Source organism: Lepisosteus platostomus, chromosome 13, assembly GCF_059453375.1.
Source record: "Lepisosteus platostomus isolate fLepPlt1 chromosome 13, fLepPlt1.hap1, whole genome shotgun sequence".
Taxonomy (NCBI): Eukaryota; Metazoa; Chordata; class Actinopteri; order Semionotiformes; family Lepisosteidae; genus Lepisosteus; species Lepisosteus platostomus.
Window position 1 is genome coordinate 26,141,480 of NC_142623.1, and position 20,058 is coordinate 26,161,537.

Here is a 20,058-nt window from a genome sequence, read left to right on the forward strand (position 1 = left end):
GTACAAGTGGAAAGATTACAGATTTTAATCGTCTTTAATTTTGTCTTTAATTTTGCCTGTGGAGTGTATCTTATTAAGCTCTAAATTGCATTTTGAGCGCGGTTTTTGACTTTTTTTAAATTGCATTTTGGGTGCGGACAGCACATACAAGGGTTAATGAACTGCACCAAGAAATTTAAAATAGTATTCTTTAGGTGTGAGGGTAGGAGTGGACCTCAGCAGGCATAATCAGCAAACCAGGAAAACAAAGAACAGGACAGGTGAGATGTGTATCCAGAAAGCGAGTGATCAGAAAAAGGAAATGGTGTTACGCCCAGGTTTTCGACACAATAGTTTTAACTTGCTAATGCATCAGACACATTTCCTGGCGTATTGTGTTTTAAATAAAATAGGAGTGTCTTTCCCTGGCATTAGCTCATCGGTATGGTGTAAGTTTTATCTGTACCATACCATACAGTATATAGGTACAGAATTCAAGCTGCACCACTGTATCGCTTTGGTAAGGGGACGGACAATGTATAAATCACGAAGACTCTCTCACACCAAATAATGAAGATGAAAAGAAACGGGAAGTCAACACGGGACATTGTACAGCAGTTGACTTCGATGGACATCTTCGTTTCTGAAAGCACAGTGAGACGGCATTATAAAGGGGAGAGGAGGCAAAGAGAATCTAAACCGAGGACGATTCAAAGGTAAATAAATTTCTAAAAATACCTTTCTTGCATGTAAATACAACTACGGACATTATTTTTAAAACTAACTGCTGATCTCTTTTTTTTTTCAAGTCCTATTGTGCGAGCTATCGACAAACTGACCGATGAAAATGATGAGCTACCGGCGATGCAAGTCCAAAGACGGCTATGGGCTGACCTCGGTGCGAATATTAGCCCGACATCGATAAGAAGAGTACGCAGGAGGCTTGGATGGAGATACAGAAAAACCAACACATGCCCCATGATAAGGCTAAAAAACAAAGAGGAAAGACTCAAGCAAGCGCTCCAATGGATTGAACAGGGGGAGGCATTTCAGGATGTACTTTTTACCGACTAAACAACAGTGGCTCTGGAACAGTTTTCAACAATGGCATTTTGCAAAAAGGGGAGACATGTGGACAAGCCAAAGCCCAAACATCCACTGAAGGTTCACGTCTGGGGGGGTATATCTAGAAGAGGCCCGGGACCACTTCTTATTTTCGAAGGAATTATGGACCGTATATTCTTCGAGGAAGTCGTGGTCACACAGCATGCTGCCCCATATATCAGGGACCAGTTTGGATCAAGGCACCGTCTCTTTCAGGACAACGATCCGAAACACACAGCAGCAAGGGCGAGGCTTATAGCAGAAGGAGTGAACTGGGTGAAAACTCCAGCCGAATCCCCAGATCTAAATCCGATAGAGATGGTTTGGCATTCGTTGAAAGACTACGTTCGGAAAACCGCTAAGCCCATCACAAAGCAGGAACTGATCAATGCGATCTATAAATTCTGGGAGGAAGAACTGACCGAACAAAATTGTAACAATTTTATTAACAGGCTGTTTCGTGTTCTTCCTAGGATTGTTGACCGGGGCGGGGACATTCGGGAAGTCTGAGAAAGACAGTCTCACGTTTGTGGACAGTCTGTCCACAAACAAAACATGTAAAAAAAAAACAATTACTTTTTGTCAATGAAAACCGGTGTGTGTGTCTCTCTCTGCTGGATGTCCCTCTCACAAACTGCTGAATGAATAAAATAATTTTATTGAAAACGCGTTTGCGATTGTCTGGTATATACCTTGGTCCCTTTTAACTGTTTTTACGGTCTACAGTATTGCTTTGAGACGCAATCAGAATACAGTTTCTGCTTTGTGTAAGGATGGTGTGGCGCTCCTCAAAGCGCTTTACAGGATAAAAACAATAACAACAATAACAACGATTTTTTTTATCGAAATACAAAATGAGATACTGTATAATGATGTGCATAAACAAAGGTATACTGCAATTTTCCTTAGATACGCGATTAATTCTTCGTAGGAGGAGGCGCTCTTTTCCTCTAGTCTAACAGTCTGTCCACAATCAAAACATTCCTGTTAGACAAGAGGAATTGAAAAAAAACAATTTTGTCAATGAAAACCGGTGTGTGTGTCTCTCTCTGCTGGATGTCCCTCTCACAAACTGCTGCATGAATAAAATAATTTTATTGAAAACGCGTTTGCGATTGTCTGGTATTTAATTTGGTCCCTTTTAACTGTTTTTCGATCTACTGTATTGCTTTGAGATGCCACTATTAAAGGCGATATGCAAAATAAAGTTTTTTATTATTGTTATAGAGAAACATGATCAGATTTTCCCTGGTTCAGAAAAAAGATCTAAAGTGCTACACATAACTTTCTTAATTCGATGTATTTAAAGCAGTGAACTACTGTAGGTGTCACATAACATTCAGAAATACAATCACGTATTTGACAAATAAAAACGATTACAATCTAATCCTTCCACGTTTGATCCCAAAATCCCAAGAAATATAAATCTTGACCGGTAGAAAGCTATGCTGAAAGTTTATTAAGATACTTAGAAGACAAAGATACTGTATCAATTTATGTTGCATTAGCCTGATTATGATTAAAAAACACATATAATTAAACACGCGTTTGCGATTTAAATCAGAACACAATTTAAATCAATATAAATGTTTATATTGTAACGCATACTGTCCAGCCTCCATTTCTCTATAAAAATTTACTCTGTTGCACACACACACACACAATAGAAGCAGGAAGCAGAAGCAGGGACCATTGTCAGAAGGGAAGAAGGTGACTATTCATTGTTATCAAAAATGACTTAGAATCGATCATGTTGCGATATTTTGAAACATAAAAGTCAATTGATTGTCCATAATATCGCTATTCTATTTTTTCAAAGAAATGTTTGTTAAAAGAAAAGTCCAGCACCAGCTGGATTCGAACACACAACCTGCCAGTTGTTAGTCACGCACGTAGACCAGTAGGCTACAAGACAGCTCGCATGAACAGGGAGGCGAAACAGCCCTACACAGCCCTGTCGCAGTACACGAATATAATCATACCGTTATTAAATTCTTTAGATACGCGATTCCATATTATATTAGCAGAAAAGTTTAAAACTACCACTTTTTCACACACTATTTCACATGCTAAATACTTCGATGCCTAAAATCGTTAGGGAGAAATGGAATACCGGTGTGTATTTTTCCTTTAAAGTGCCGATTCCTGGAATCTGACTGGCTGACACCCCTCTGAAGTGGTTCCATAAATCTGGTATACGGAAAAGAAAGCGTTGATAAATACAAGTGTCTTTTAATACACTCTTTGCTGTGCTCTTGAGGATCCTTGTGATATTTTAAGCTCTAGTTGAATGATAAGTGTCGCATTTATCATAAATATTTCTGATAAAGGTAGGTTGTGTACTTTTGTCCAACTGAGCAATCTTGCTTTCATAAAATAAACCAACATTTTAATGACTGATGATTAACATGCTGTAATACACAGTTCAAAATTAAAGGCTCAAATGCTGTACATGAGAGGTTAAGCTCCCCCTGGCGGTTTTACAAGGTGACGCCGGATAGTTTCCGGCAGAGCGTCAAATGACGCGCGATTAACCACGTGACACTGCTTGATACCGCGTGATACCGCGACACGCCCACCGGGGTATGCTGCGAAATACCTCACCCATTTTGAATGGCTGCATCTGTATTACCTAAATGCTAATTTAATTTAATTAACTCACCTGGAAGCAATCATTTTTCAAGCTCATTTATGCTACTGTGGTTTGAAAAGCCCACCGAAAAGCTAGGTTGTTTGAAAAGCTCATTTTAAGATTCAAGGTAGCTAAAGAAATTCTGAGGCCAAAGACAATGCGCTCAAATTTCTAAATTGCCTAATTTCACACAACAGGAAATTCCAAAAGCCCAAAAAACAGAATAAAACAGTGCCACTTTCATGATACCCCTGTCCGTCGTGAACTTCAGATAGACACATCTGTGAAGGCATCTGTGGAGAACAATGTATTAACCTGGCAAGTTTAAGTGCCTTCTAAAGTTTTGGTGCCAATGAAGTGGCAATTGCACAGGATGTTAAATATCTGAGGAATAACAAAATGCAAACAAAGTCACAGCTAAAAAATAATAATGTAATTGTTTAGTAGATGGCAAGATTTTAGCTTACTTTTTCATTTGGTTTAATTTCTGTTTTTGTTAAGAAAGCATCTTTATGTTTCATGTTTGTCCTGGAGTTTATGCTGAATTCCAAGGTTAATACTGGAGCTTGTTCAGACTAGATAATATGATTCAAGTTAACATGTTTAGACAGGGTTCTTGATATGTGGGAAGACACACTGGTAACATTAAAGAGACTGGCAATGATTGATTATCAAGTGCCTACTTCAAAGCTCACACCTCTTGCAATTGACAATGCTAAAGAGGTTTCTGAGTCAAGCATATCTGACATTTACCATATCTAATGAAAACAAAATGCTGACCAGTCACCCAGATTGTACTTGTAAATAATGTATCATATTATCTTCAAGAACAAATCATTCAGGTCTGACTAGGTGTGAAAGTGCATTTTATATGATTTATGGAATGTGAAATCAAATCCTATGGAAAATTCAGCAGTCTTGAAATGGTAATATCCAGGTTTAATCAAATTCTCCAGAACAAAACAGCTTTGGCCAAGCATACTAAGTAACATGATTGTATTCTACATTGACTTTATTCATATAGAAAGTAACATTGCTAAGCATTGACATATAACAAAACACACTTTGAAAATATCCCTATAATATTACTGTCATAATCATAATAACTGTCTAAGGGTTAGACAGTTTTTAGTTTGGCAAAACCTGTTCTGCTCTGTCACCTCTTCTGTTCTGCATGTTTTAAGGACAATAAAAATAATGCACTTTCTATAATGAAATGTCTGAGTAATGATTAAGTTCTGGTTAGATCTGTACATTGCATCATCAGACATTTGCCAATTTACAGACAACTGGATGTGCAACAATCATTTTTTTATCACACCCAATCCTCTGTTCTGTCTTTATCCAGGTGTTCACAGCATTACTAATGCGTTTCTGGTTTCTGACCACAAACAGATATTTACTGTCAGTCATCATGCAGCCATCAGATTTTGTCTCAGATTTTGTCTCACTCGCGCTGCCACACACCATTGTCACGTATGTCCGAAACGACGAACCGTGGAGACACAGGAGAGCAAAAAGACCCTATGCGTAGCGGCAAGACGGGGGATAGCCCGGGCTCAAATGCCGTATAAAATGCCGTACAGAAACCTATGCCCTCAGGTAGCGGACGTGGGGCGACCTGGTGCTAGGTGGGTCTCAGGACATCCGAACGTCAATGCTGAGCATTGGCAGAATGAAAGACCCGGAAATATATAGCTCCAGAGAGAGAACCACCGGAAGGACAGCAAAGAACCGGAAATGAGAGGAAGGACAGAGAAGGAGCGCCCTCTGGCTGCAGAGAGCATGACAACAATCACCTCCTTTCTCACATACCCTGCACTTGGATATCATATGGTCTTTACGGATGAATCTCCAAATTTCTTTGATCACCTGAATGAGCTCATGCTCAAGACCTGACTCAAAGCAGTTCTTATTAACATTCTCCAAGTATTGTACTGTAATGCTACGGGGTTCACGTGGGTATGCGCCCTCGCCACTGCCACCTCAGGTCGGCCCCCCACCATCGGAGACTCAAACCCAGGCCTCCAGCGTCACTCAACAGGGACCCAGCCACTTGAGCCAAAGGGAAATCTCCCGTCAGTGGTCCCTGCTATTCACAGGGAAGGGCGGTGACGTCACCAAGCTGCTAAGCCGGCTTGAGCAACCAATGGTGGCCGTATGCGTTACAGTACCTATCCTCCTAAGTTTCTTTATGGAAACATTTCTTTACATGCTTCTTGAATAATTCTTCATTTCTTACTAGATAATTGTGAAAAAAAATATCACTGCCAAATAATACCTTAAAACAGACATCAAAAGGATTGAAAGTGTGAAAAGGACAAATGAAAGTAGACCGCTGTTGCTCACACTTGAAACCAGAATGCCTTTTGTCTGGACATGGATCTAACATTTTGGCTTCTGTCTAATAAAACCCTAATGTGATGGCTTTCTTTCTTTTTAGTCAACTTCATTTGGTTGAGAATCTCAAACCAGTGCTTTAAGGGATTTTCCTTTCTAAGTCTTTTCGTGATTGGCTAATTACATTGTTTCCCTCACAGATGGTAATCGGGATGTTCCAGTTAGCCCAAGCTCGTATTTCTTCATGTCCAATAGCAATGGCCAGGGAGAAGAGTGGCTGAAGACACTCAATAATGTGGTGTGGCTTCCATTTACAGGTAAGCTTTACTGCTCAATGCATTCAATAAATAACGTGAAACTACAGTCATCTGTTGTCAAAGAACAAAACCAGCAGTAACACCTCATGTTCACACCACCCCTCAACCCATTCTTCATTCTCGCAGTCTCAGATTCCCTAAGCATGATCAGATTTACAGCAGAACCTCAGCTACTGAGATATTCACATACAGCAGCCATATCACCCTGCAACTCACAACTGGCAACCCACTGAAGCTAAGCAGGTGTGAGCCTGGTCAGTACCTGTATGGGAGACCTCCTGGGAAAAACTAAGGTTGCTGCTGGAAGAGGCGTTAGTGGGGCCAGACTGTGTACTGTGTGCAGTACACTGTGGCAAGTGGGCTGAGGGCTGTATGAGTGTGAATGCTACAACCCAGGTGTTTGTCAGCTTGTGATGTGTAACTGACTGCAACTTACCAAGTGTCTGAGACGCTCATACTGGAAACTCTTTCTTATCACAAACAGACAGTCTGAAATACTTTGATGACAAGTCTACACTTTAACAAAGCAAAACACAAACCTCACCAAAATGCTATTCAACTCACAGAAAGCACCTAAAACCATCAAATCTACTTTACTTCAAAAACTATTCTTTATTTTTTATACTAACCAGCTTTGTTTTTTCACCAATTAGGAGTCATATCTAATAAAACGCATTGTTTGGCATGTTGTGTAATCCCCCTCATGAGTTTGAATATTTTATGCTTTTCTCATCATAAAGTATTAATATCTGAAAATGTTAAAGAATTTTTTGTTTCTCCCAAAGGGATGTTGTTTTCTTTTTCACACAAGAAACATACACAGAATGTGTTTTTAATGAACTATGACAGATTAATTACTGATAGTTGTAGCTTTAAGGTGATCGGGACAAAACATCATAAAAAATAGGCAATCTATGATGGAGGCAAGAAAGTATAGAAATGAAGAACGGTGTATTAGTACTGAACTAGCACAGTTTTGCACTGTGGCATAAAACCCTAGGGATATCTGACAGTATGTACATTTCCAGGGAAAAAACATACTTTACGTGAAGGTAACCTTGAAACAGTTTAACTGCAAACAAGTGAAACAGTCATGGATTGTTATCTATTTCTCCTCTGGCTATTGATACAAGCACTAGCTGTGGCAATCAGTGAAAAGTTTAAGGAACATGTGACGTCCTTTATCTGGATAACATTTAAAAGTTCTACTTGTATTTTTTTACTGTATTTTCCATTCCTTGTCAATACATTAATATAATGCCAGATTATTAACAATAAACTTTTTAAATGCATCCTGATTTGCACAAACTTTTAATTACTCACAGTTAAATATATACAGGACTGCAAATCCCCCAAATACTTATGCAACAAACAAAGCTACCTGTAACTCAACAGGAATTAAATGCTCGTTTAGAATTAGCGTGTCACTGTCATAATCTGTTCTGTTGATGAAATGTTAATGTAGTTTACAGCAGCAGAATCTGCAGACAATCATCAAGATCTTGAATGGATCTGATCTAAAGAAATTTTTCAGATGCGAAAGAAAATTAAAAATATTTATGTCTGAACTCCTTAGATAGGAGTATAAAATTCCAAGACCGCATCCAATTACAAGATACAGCTAACCTATAATGCAACTATAATAGTGAGTGAAATTCAAAATGATTGAAAGGTCAAATATACCCAATCTTATACCCGATCAAATAGTGCCTAGTGCCATATGAAGTTGCAGGAATCAGGAGTTTCAGCTGGTCACTGACATAAGGAAATGTTCTATGACTCCATGTTGAAATCCCACTCAGGTTTCTCATTCACAAAATATTTTATAAGGAAACAGCTTGGTACAGCTAAATAGTTAACATTGTTCAGTGCAACACACATAATAGGCATACCACTCTTGCATGTCTGCTTTAGAGACAGTAACTACAACCAGGAAACTCACAATATCCTTTGAAACTTGATGATTCTTTCTTAAAGAAAAGATTATCCGCTTTGCAGATCCCACCTGCAATCCACTGTGTCTGGAAAACAGCTGCATGTCACCACTTGGCTATATGCCTGTCATCAGCCTTCTGGTTGTGAAGCATGTGTGGAATGCCTGGGAATGGTATTATGAACTGTTATGTTTCTGTTGTCCTGCACAAATACTTAGCACAAAAATAAATTCAGGCTTGGAAATAGGAAGGAATTTTTTTAACTTCAAGACATTTGCATCTGACCTTCTTTTAGAAGTGCAATTCTAAAGCCTAAAACCATTTTTTTCTGTTTGGTGTTTTTTCCAAGCATTTTTCTAACTTTTAACTTAAAAAGCAACAACAAAAAAAACACTTTCAATGAAAACAGAAAACCGGATAGATAACACAAAATTAGGTATTTTAAACTGACCACATTAATATTCAGGTGGTCACATATTGCTGCAAGCCTTATCTCATCCACTGGAATAACCCTGCAGGACAAGAAAGCAAAGGAGCGTGGCACATTAATGCTGGTTCTTGGAAAGTTAAATGTTTCATAAAACAGTAACACTGCACCTTCTAATTAATGATTAGTCAAAGAGAGAGCATGCTGCTAACAGACTGAGCTGGTTCCAACTTGGCCATAGTCCACCAGTTGTTTTGAAGGGTTTGAGAGGTTGGGTGGGGTTTGGGGGGAGGAGCAGTGAAAAGCAGATAAGAGGAAAGTCTTCAGGAATCTCACAGCATACTTTCAATGTGACTGCTTGTGCTGCTTAGTTGTAGATGAGAAAAAAATATGCATTGTCCAACCAAAGTGAACACAGAGCAACACGAAGTGCATTTGTGAAGTAAGAGACAATCAGAGAGACGTGAGTTTGTTGAAATCGAAAGGGCAACAAGGATTTGGATTTTCAGTAATTGCTACAAGGATTTTGTGTGTGTGCACTGAAAACTAACAAGCTGTGATGATCAGATGAAACCAAACTTAATCTTTTACTCCAGTGAAAATTTTCCAGTGTATATTTCCCCGACTGACAACCTAAGACCATTTACCTGCTTCTCAGAAATGGAAGGAAGTTGGCATGAAAGAGGACAATCCCGGACATATATCTGATTACCTTCACCAGAGAACTGACCAGTACAGATACTAGATGAGGCATTACAGCAGATGTGGATTAAAACAGCAGAAGCGCGAAGTCTTCATTTTTAAACTCTGCATTTATTACATTTCACAGAATGTGGATTAAAACTATTATTGCAGTCTCTTTCTCAGACCTAAATAAGTGATCGCAATTTGAAAGGTGTTGCCTTATTAATTTTTATTCAGCATTGTTGTTACACCCTGGTTCAGGGATGTTGGATGGTTTATCATAAAATTAGAGAGAAGCAAAATCAAAGAAGGAAATCAGATTAAAATTTCATTTTAAAGTATTCTGATTCAACCCTATGTCCTGCTTGAGTGCACACCCACAACACTGTCTCATCTGACCTTGCTCCTGTCTTCATTAACTTTCTTTGTGAGAGTTACACTCTGCCTGCAGACATCCTCTCTTTTTTGTTAGCTTTGGCAGCTGCTACTTTTTAAGTCTTGTGTTATGTGTTATGACCAGAGAGAGGTCTTGTTTTCACTCGCAAAGGGCACACGGGACCATGCAAACTCAATAGCCAAATTCAGATTAAATTTGCCTGATATCTTTGGCAACCTCACACAGGAAGCATCATCATAATTTACTGAAAATTGACTACTTTCTCTTTCTCATCAGGGATAGTCCTTTTGACTAGTTTGCTGCAGACTAACAGGGTAGGTTTTAAAAGTTCAAAGAAAAAAGGCAATCAAGTAGCAAGATGACACCCTTTATTAGGAAACAAATAAAAGCAAAATTTTCTTATGTATAATTGCATGATAGCAATAGTCCTTTTTATTTGCAAACTTAGATACAGGTCTTTGCTGGTTTTTACTTAGTGAACTTGCCTAATTTCATTCTGGCAAAGAAAGCTGTCAGATTTTAGATTTCAAAAATAGTTTTTAATTTTCTTCACTTTCTGTCCATAAATTCTTTATATTTATTTCTCAATGACAAATATTGAATGAACTGTATCCAGAAAAATACTTCCATTATCAGTAAAAAAGAGGCAACAACAAAATCTCATCACTTGTGAGAGAAGAATAGACCACACTCACTTTATGATATTTGGCAAAACATTAACAAACCACTTAACTTTCTGGAACTGAAATGGAAACCTAACACACTGGATGGACCCAGCTCTTTGAGAAGTCACAGAAATGCCTGAAAATAAACAGATTCTTACTAGAACCAGCAGTTCTCTTTCCCATTCTGCCTATAGGAAGATTAAGAGGTGTCTGAGCTTTAAAAAACGTAAGTACAATCTTTTACACAATATGTACATCAATATGTACATCAGAATTCATATTTGTTAATACTCCTTGAGTCCAGTGCCTTGTTATGCAAATGCTTACTGTATTCAACTTGTCACATTCCTCTACCTTTCCCTTCTTAATTTTCATTCCTAACATTATAAAAGTGCCTTTAGATTTAATAAAAATGTGAAAAAATAATTTTCTTCAAGAATAATATTAATACCGCCTGTCAGGAAATGCTTGTAATATTGGCAAATTGTGTTTTTTTCTGATCTTTACTTCCAGTCAAATTCAAATCCAAATCCAAAGTCAAATTAGCTGTGACATCGAATCATTTCTACTTAAATCTTTGTGAAGCTGATTCTGTCCAATTCTCCACACAAATTTAATGGAAATAAAACTATTCTTTCTTTGCTAAACTCAGATTAAAAAAAATACTTTTACATCCTGTGGAAGAAGGGTTGTTATCTCTTTGAAATGCACAAAATACATGGAGGTATCAAATTTAAGTGTGGCTCACGTATACAGTATGTGTGCCGCATTCATAAGGTCATGCTAAAGCTTTCTATATAATGTTTGCTAAAATAGCCCTTTGCATTATAAAACACTCTAAAAATTAATGCAAATATTTAGTTGTTAGGTAAAATGGAGTAACTAAGATGTTTTTTGTATTTAAAAGAGTCCAGGAAGAAAGACTAAAATTGTGGGCATTTCTTAGTTCTGAGAGTATTAGCTCATATCCCAGTGTGTTAATAAAGTAGATCAATGCAAATAATGGTTTGGTTTAGCTTGTATTGTTTAAAACATTAATTTCTTGGTTGCATGATTTTTTTACCTGAAAAGCAAAGAAGCGCATATTCACAGAGCCAAAACATAAGACAGTCAGAGAGTGCCTCTCTGTTTATTGGGCAGGTGTGTTTGGGCAGCGGCTGGAGGACACTGTGCAGTATGAACGCCGCTATGGAGACAGGACAGCCCCTCTCATAGTGGAACAGTGTGTCAGCTTTATTCAGAGCCATGGGCTGCTAGAGATGGGGCTATTCCGTCAGCCAGGTCAGGCCACTCTTGTCAAAGAGCTACAGGATGCCTTTGATGCTGGAGAGAAGCCCTCTTTTGACAGGTACCGTAATCTGAGAGAGATTAATCAAGGTACCATAATCAAGAGACCCACTCTAAAAGAAGCCACAGTTACTTTTTAACTGAGAACGCCAATATGCCAGTCAATATTAAAAATGAGTGTCTAAAAATAACCTACACACAATATTAAAGTCTAAACAAAACTGTCTGATCCAATGTTTAAGATGCTTGAAAGATTCACTATGTTGTGAGTGGAAAAAACTTCTTAACAGGGCAAGGAATTCAATTACCTCTGGAAGACGTGAATGAATACCAAACCCTTAAATGACATTAAAAGAAAGAAGGAGTACATCTCAGTAGCATTGATGTGGGTTAGCCAAGATGTTGAGTAAATTCAGTTTTCATCTATCACTGGATGCCCACTTTAGTTAAAAAAAAGTTAAAGACTCTCAGTTAAGTCACCAGCACGCTCCAGTACAACACAAAATAATCTACACACGGTCACACATAACTAGGTACCTTTGGAAAGACAGCTAGAATAGACACAAAATACATGTCACAGCAAGTAGGATGCCTAATATTTGGCTTGGATGTTTGAGGAGCTGCTGGAGTAATACACAAATGTCTTCATGGTTTCTAATTCTTTGAGTTAAAGAATTCCTCATGTGGAAAGAATAAGAAACAAATTGTTACACTTGTGTTAATCATGGTGTTTAACACATTCCAGCAGTACAGATGTACATACAGTGGCCTCTCTCCTCAAGCTGTATCTGCGGGAGTTGCCAGAGCCTGTTGTGCCATTCTCCAAGTACGATGACTTCCTCCTGTGTGCCAAACTTCTGTCTGGAGACAGACAACAGGTACAGCGTCTTCTGTGATCACGAAAGGGCATGCTGTGTGTTCATGGAAGACACATTCTGATCTGTTTCCAATTTGTTAGATTACTTTTTTCATGTGAAATGACACTCAGTGTTGAGACACATCATAACCAAACAACCAGTTAAAAGCCTTTTAATTATACCATTGGAGTACAGTCATAGTACAGCCAACATGACTACATGTGTACAACCGCATACCATAAGTAATTCGTAAACCATTAGGAATCATTCTCTTGTAATCACTAGGTGGCACTAATGTCTTGTAAAATGTAAGAATAAATTTGATATTTTTTTGCTGTAACAATACACTTTATAATCTAAACATGAAGAAATAAAAAGCAGTAAAAGAGCGGTTGCATTGACGTACATCATTCAGAATTATCCACATCTTAAGATCACTGTTTCCACTTTCCTGGTATCATACAAACACTTAATTTTAAATGTTTCCTCTCCTATCTCTTACTTCAAACACTTGTTACTTAAGTTATATCACAAAAGAGGATTGTAAGCAAGAAAATTAAATCTGGCTTTATTATTATATTGCTGTAGGGTTTGGTACAACTAAAGAAGCTCTTGCAGGAGCTCCCCAATGCAAACTTAAATCTTCTGCATTACATATGCGGGTGAGTACAAACTCATTTTTTCAAGGGTAATGTGATTACATCTAACATTCTGATTTAATTTTTTCTGGTGAAAAATAGCACAGGTGATGCCAGTCTCCTGCCAGTGTGGAAGCTGGGGTGGGTTTGAAGGAAATATAGGACTGCTCCCAGGGGGTGGATTGTCCCACTCAGAGGTTTTTTTTGTCTTCCAAAGGGTGGCCACGTGGATGTTTTTTAAACTGGTGTTAAATCTCTACAAGCTTCCTAAAAATCAGTGAATCAGTGAATGCGTCTAAAAATATTAAGAAGTGTAACAACCAGTCCTAAATTTCATTGCATGTATATATATATATTCCTTTTCTACAGCTAGATGCATGAGAAATGGGTGATTGATGTTTTAATTTGCTCCGTGTTGAATGTGTTAAACACCATGGTGAGATGCCTTTTCTTTAATTATACTGAGACGGATCATGGATTTTCTTCATATTTTAGGTTTTTAAATGAAGTTCAGTCCTATTGTCACATAAACAAAATGAGCACCCAAAATCTGGCAACAGTGTTTGGCCCAAATCTCTTGCGCCCAAAGGCTGAAGATCCTGAGACCATCATTGGAGGTAAGTGGGAACCTGTACTTTACACTAAATCTCCATTCTCTCTGGATAGATCAGTTGAGGAAGCTGTTTTGTTTTATACATATTTTACCTGAAGTTTACCTCATATAGTCCAAATACTTCAGATTTAACTAAAAGTAGTAGTACCAGTAATGCAATGCAATTCTTTCTATAGTATTGGTACACCTCAAAGAGTGTTGTGTGACACTGTTATATAACCTGTAAGTCAAGTCCAGTACCAGTGTCCCAAGTGACTTGCCCTGATCCACATGGAGTCTTGCGGGGGGGTAGCAAAGCTCTGCTGTAATTTCATCTCCCACGCACTCCACACAGTAAGGAGGCAGGTCTTAGGCTAACCACAGCTGTGTCCTGTCAAGAACCGACTCAGATGAACCACTGAGCTTGCACATTTCTTTTCTAAGTGCCCTGTCTGTATGCTTCCCACAGGAACAGCTCTTGTGCAGCAGTTGATGTCAGTGCTGATCAGCGAACACAGCAAACTGTTCCTCAGTGAAGCAGAGGCCGATGGAAAAGATTGTCTTCTAGAGGCTCACTGTGGAGACTGTGGAGAGAAGCCCAGAGAGGTGGAAAACACAGGACTTCACTCCTACAGCCTGAGCCCTGCCAGTGAGTCAGACAATCTACCCAGCGAAACACAGCTTGTTCCCAGAGCTTGTGTCCGTCAGCTCTCCTTACCTCTCATTGCTGCCAGGAGAGGATTATCAAAGAATCCAACACAGGCGGATCGTTCAGCCAGCTCCCAATCCCACATAATTTCAAGGCCCAGATGTCAGTCGGAGATGGAAAATCAGGCCTCTGAGGAATCTTCCCCTGGGAGTTCCAGTGACCCTCTTTATGACAATTACTGCTCAGGGCTGGCCTGCCAGGTGAGGTTTGAGTGCCACTCCAGGGAAGAAGAAACAACAAATGAAACACAAGCTACTTCCTCTCCATCTCCTTGTCATTGTACAAGAACCACTCAGGGTGGCTCTTTTTCAACCCCTGTGAACCCACACAACAGCTGGGAAGAGGACAGCCGCAAAACACAGAGCTGTGCAGGGGAGAAACACAGAAGCAGCCTGGTGGAGGGAGAAAAGAGTAAAACCTACGAGAGCATGCTTTCTGTGTACGACAACATAGAGAGCGGAGCCCTACCGCCCAAACCACAGGAAATGACTAGCATAGACAGCACTTCTTGGTCCTCCTGTGAGATTGTACTGGTGCACACACCAGAAAGGAACAGGGTGTCTTACTACAGGACTGATCCAGAAGAGCTCCCAGCATCCTCCTCCTTCAGGGCTAGCTCTGCTCTAAGTGGGAACCCTAGGAGCAGTAGCAGCAGTGAGGTGTTCTTGGCACCTCAGGAAGCCTGCAGTCCATCCAGCCCAATGACCATGCACAACCTCCTCTCAAGACTAAAGCAGCAAATGGCCAGGCAGAAGGAGGAATACGAAGCCCAGATCAGAAGGTAAGCAGATTCTATCCCACAACACCATTCCAGATGCTTAGCCAGCTTTCTGTGTCATTCCCATCTGACATGACCATGTCTACCACTTTAATTTTCTGAGTTTCTTCTTTTGGGGTGATAGGTAGGGGAAACCAGTTTTCTAAAGCTCCTAAAAAACCCATTTGCAGCTCCTTCCCTCCTGAGTGTGAACACGATCATGTATTAAAGCTGTGTTTTACAGATTCTAAGACAGAGCTGCTCAGTTGTGCAGTCTATTAATATGTAGTTATGCAATGGAAAGGAAGTAAAAGATTCATATGATGCAGTCAAATAAATCTGAATAAATAACCTGTCAATGTTATTTATTTTTAATTTTAATTTTGAGGGCGAGACGGGGGTTAGCCTGGGCTCAGCTGTTCAGGAAATGCCGTATAGAAACCTATGCCCTCAGGTAGTGGACGTGGGGCGACCTGGTGCTAGGAGGGTTTCAGGACATCCGAACGTCAATGCTGAGCCAAGGCACATGAAAGACCCAGAAATATATAGCCCCAGAGAGAGAGAAACACCGGAAGGACAGCAAAGCACCGGAAACAAGAGACAGGACAGAGAAGGAGCGCCCTCTGGCTGCAGAGAGTGTGACACAAGGAGGACGATTTCCATTATGATAATAGTAATTAACATACAACTCAAATATAGCACAGTTTTTACTAGCTAATTTATTCATCTTTACTTGCTAGCATTAGAACTGTGGAAGATGGTCTACAAGTCAGCAGAGGTACTGTCCTGTATGTTTTGATATATCAATGTTTATGTCCCAAGTATCCATGAAATCCAAGTTTATATGACATATTGCAGTGAGAATCATGGCAAGCGGAACCATATGGGTGGATTAAGACCCCAACAGGAAGTCTCTGCAGCATGGAGGCAAACACCTCATTTATCATGCACATCTCTGCTTCCACAGACTCTTGTCTGTGGACAACAGAATATTCCTTATTCTGACATCAGGACCTATTTAAAACACAGTGTTCTGAATCTAACATACGGATTTTAGGCATGGTGTCAATAAACCCAAAGCAAGGAAGATAACCAGCTATGTTGGCTACAGAGAATTGGAGCACCAGTCTTTTAGGGTGTTACATTGCTCATACCTGAGACCAGGTCTAAGGTTACGTTAGGGTTGGGTTGAGGAATTCCACTGGTGTTAACTAGCACATTGATTGATTGTATTGAGAATGCTCATAAAAACATAGAGCCCTTGTAAGGTATTCAGTCTGGAGAGAGAAGTACTTAGGTTGCAAGAAGCTTCATGTCCAGGGATGAGGTAAATAAGGTGGGGATAGAGAACCCCTGGGATAGAGAGACTCCCCTCTGCATGATCCTGGTCTGCAAAGAAAAAACTTTGACCCCATTTTTGCTTTAAGCCCCAATAAGGTTGATAAATAGAAAATGTAAAGCTAATTAGTTTGTCACTGACAAATTAAAAATTAAAATCCAGTTTTGATTTGTAATTATCTGCATAACACTAGATGTTAAAAGGGAATTAACTTTTCATTATCAAGATATTTTTATGTTTAAACATACAGTCAAAAATAATATGGAGCAATGAAAGCTTCAGAAATAGTTTGTAAATTGGTCAGATCATGTCATGTTATCATTTCATAATCTAATTACAAATAATTTCTCAATTCACAAATTCATTTCACATTCATGAAATTCTTTGGAGTCAGAGCTCTGTCCTTTGGAAATTAATTAATGCAGGATATATTGATACTATATAAATATCTATATTAAACAATAATCAGAATTGTTTAAATATATCTACAAATATTTTATGGGTTTTCATTTTTGATTACTATTACAGATAAGAAATTCTGGAAACCTTTAATAAATTACCAAATCTCTGTGAAACATGAAAATAGGAAATATCTGCAGAAAATAGACACTGTATAAAATGCTCTAAAAAACAGTTAGGCCAGGGATTTGTAATAAATGTTTGTGACATCACACTCTTGTCCAGAGAGAATTGCATTACAGTTTTAGCATCCATGATGGTCTAGAATCAGCAGATTTGACAGGTCTTCAAAGCATTCCTTTCATACATCAAATATGTTTACAACAGCACGTGAAAGAGAAACATCCATGCCATATTGCGGTGGCTTCCAAGTTTTGGCAGCAGACACAACTCTTTTCTTGCCCTTGATTTGGCCAGTCTGGAGCAGCGGAATGAAGAGCTGGAGAAGGAGGTGAGGGACCTGCATAGCAACCTGGAGCAGCAAAGGAGGTGGTACAGCGTAGTGGAGATCAAGATGAGGAACGCGGAACGCGCCAGAGCCGACGCCGAGCGGCGCAACAGCATGCTGCAGCGCGAGATGGAGGTGTTTTTCGACACCTTCGGAGAGCTCACCAAGGAGGCCAAGAAAACAGAGAGGATCGTGCAGAGCTTTTGATGCAGTGCAAGCAGGCAAGATACAACCTACTGGTATCCTTTGATGTGAAAGGCAATTGCATCTTAACAAGAGACAAGAGGGTATTGTGTTAGAGCACCTTAACGATCACAAAGAACATTCGTACCTTACAACCTACTGTGGGAAAGTTTTTCTTTTTTTCAGCTTTCTTTATTTGGTTGTCCAAGGTGGGTTTGCAGGTCTTTAGAATATAACCTCAAATTAGGCACTTTTATTTCCAGCCTTCTTGTTTTTCTTCCCACATGAATTTCAAATGACTTTAACGGTCAACAAGGTACCAACCGTTTTTAAATGAATAATGTAACTTTTCAATCTCTAGATTTGGAAATACTCTTTTTCTACTGTAATGTACAAGGAAAACCGCTGCAGATTTTCTTTTTTTTTTTCAAAATTTTGTACATGAGAGCTGTGAAGAATTTTCATTTAAACTGTTACACAATGTCAAATCTGGACATTTTGGCAATAATCTGCAGTGCACGGACAATACCTTCTTCTTTCAATGCAATATCATAAGCCTAGAAATATAAACTGATAGGCAAAATAGTGTTGACAATAATGGAGCGTCTAAATGTCTGGAGGACCTAACAAGGGTCTCTGGCCTTCCCAGCTCAATTCTTGTAACAGCCTCTAATCACAAACAACCACAAAAAACATCCTTTATGAATTTTCACCACACAAATGTGTTAACATCTATACTGACAAGTGCAGACATTTTTGAGTGCATTTTTTGTTTTTATGCTCTTCTGATTTAGTAAGAAACAGGTTGTTTAGTAATTTAGAAATTGGCTGTTAATTGTAGGAATTTTTATTAATGCAGACTATAACCACTCACATTCATAAATTAAATAGGTAAATCCAGGAAATTTGAAACTCACAGGAACAAGTTTTTATGAAAGAACAGAATCTCTCTCAGCACTGTCCATTTTATTACCGTAATAGATCCTACTGAATGTTATTCTGCAGGTTTGTGTCATATTACCTATCCTCCTATAAATGTGCTGAGGGATTCTGTCACTTGTTATGCTAATTAATTGATACAGAAAATAAACACTCAGGAGTAGACTTCTCAGAGGTAATTGGGAAGAAGTGTACAGGAGCAGCAAATTACTGCCCCATATTAACTGAGAGACAATCAGGAAAAAATGTACACCCTTCTTTCATGTACCATGCATGATGGGGTTATGGTCAGCTAACTGGGCACCAGGGACTAAACGCTGGGGGGACACAACAAAATTACCTACATGGCTTTAGTGGGAACATCAGATTTCACAGAGAGGGTGACCCCAACACAGAACAGAACCTAGGACTCAAGAGCTGTGAAAAGAGGACTGCTAACCACTCAACCATCCTCTATTACAGGTGTAAGGCACTGAACTCCTAATACCCTATTCAGTTCTAATTCACTTTTAAGAGGTTTTTTTAAGGTGACACTTCTTGGAATAAACCTGAGTGTGGCATATCTTAATAATATAAAGGTATATTTAATAAAACATGAGTAACAAAAACTGGAATGCCCTTGTAGGTGAACTTAACTCGAGAAGTTTCAAAACATTCTGGTATTGTAAGTTCACTCTTTATTTATGCTTTTACACATTGCAGGCAGAAGATGTACAAATATTGCAAGCATGGCCCACTAAGACCTGCCAAGAATCTTGTTTTCATGCAAAGCCAGGTTTTCATTGCCCCTACAGCAGCTCAGTAACATCAAATCTGAGCTCTGTTCATGCAGCCACCTTTAGTGTGGACCCTAACAGTTGTAAGATATAATATGAAAGAACATAAAGTACAAATATTACATACCTACCAGATATCCAAAGGAATTATCCAATAACGTTTATTTTACTTGTTCAATACTTTAAGCAGAAAATAACTTCAGCACAGAAAACAATTTAGCTTTTTGTGTCACCAGAAAACTTAAATCTTGAGAGGTGTAATATTAATGAGTCAAAGTGATTTGTTTGTTACAAATCTATCTTTCACTGCATAACATGCCTGATGAAGCCAGAAACAATACAGTAAAAGAGTAAGGTTGCTGTGTGAAGAATGGCACTGCTCCCCCATAAATTCTTGAGAGGCTTTGAAGAGATCTGCACCCACGGCTTCCTTACCCTGAGGAACTGGTGAACTACACTTGCTTTGAAATGCTGGGACAATCTCTTGAAAGGGAAGCTGAGTTTCTGCGCCACTAGTCTGCTTAACTTGGGACCAGCCAAGCAGCTAGTAACTGACATGAGAATCAGCAGAATAAACTTTTATCTGATCTATTGA

General features: G+C 39.0%; 1 protein-coding gene and 1 long non-coding RNA gene across 3 annotated transcripts; both read left to right on the forward strand.

The window, feature by feature from the left end:
- The first annotated feature begins 574 nt into the window (after positions 1-574).
- Positions 575-953, forward strand: LOC148650248 (uncharacterized). Its single transcript, XR_015925830.1, has 2 exons — positions 575-695; positions 789-953. It is a non-coding gene; the product is annotated as an uncharacterized LOC148650248 (long non-coding RNA).
- Positions 954-9,082: 8,129 nt separating this feature from the next.
- LOC148650249 (rho GTPase-activating protein 24) lies at positions 9,083-19,301 on the forward strand. 2 transcript variants are annotated; one of them, XM_088603849.1, is made up of 7 exons: positions 9,083-10,705; positions 11,620-11,827; positions 12,512-12,644; positions 13,212-13,285; positions 13,757-13,878; positions 14,323-15,343; positions 17,535-19,301. In XM_088603849.1, the coding sequence occupies exons 1-7, from the start codon at positions 10,612-10,614 to the stop codon at positions 17,770-17,772; spliced, it is 1,890 nt and encodes a 629-aa protein (XP_088459975.1). In that variant the 5' UTR covers positions 9,083-10,611; the 3' UTR covers positions 17,773-19,301. The 2 variants fall into 2 exon arrangements, with proteins under 2 accessions (XP_088459975.1, XP_088459977.1); XM_088603851.1 differs by having other exon boundaries at positions 12,515-12,644.
- Positions 19,302-20,058: the final 757 nt, after the last annotated feature.

What these genes read in the sequence shown, in the direction of transcription:
- LOC148650249 (XM_088603849.1), top strand. Translation starts at nt 10,612, where the DNA reads ATGCCTGAAAATAAACAGATTCTTACTAGAACCAGCAGTTCTCTTTCC. An exon ending in GAGAAGCCCTCTTTTGACAG is followed by an intron (nt 11,828 to 12,511) that starts GTACCGTAATCT and finishes AACACATTCCAG; the next exon opens with CAGTACAGATGTACATACAG. An exon ending in TGTCTGGAGACAGACAACAG is followed by an intron (nt 12,645 to 13,211) that starts GTACAGCGTCTT and finishes ATATTGCTGTAG; the next exon opens with GGTTTGGTACAACTAAAGAA.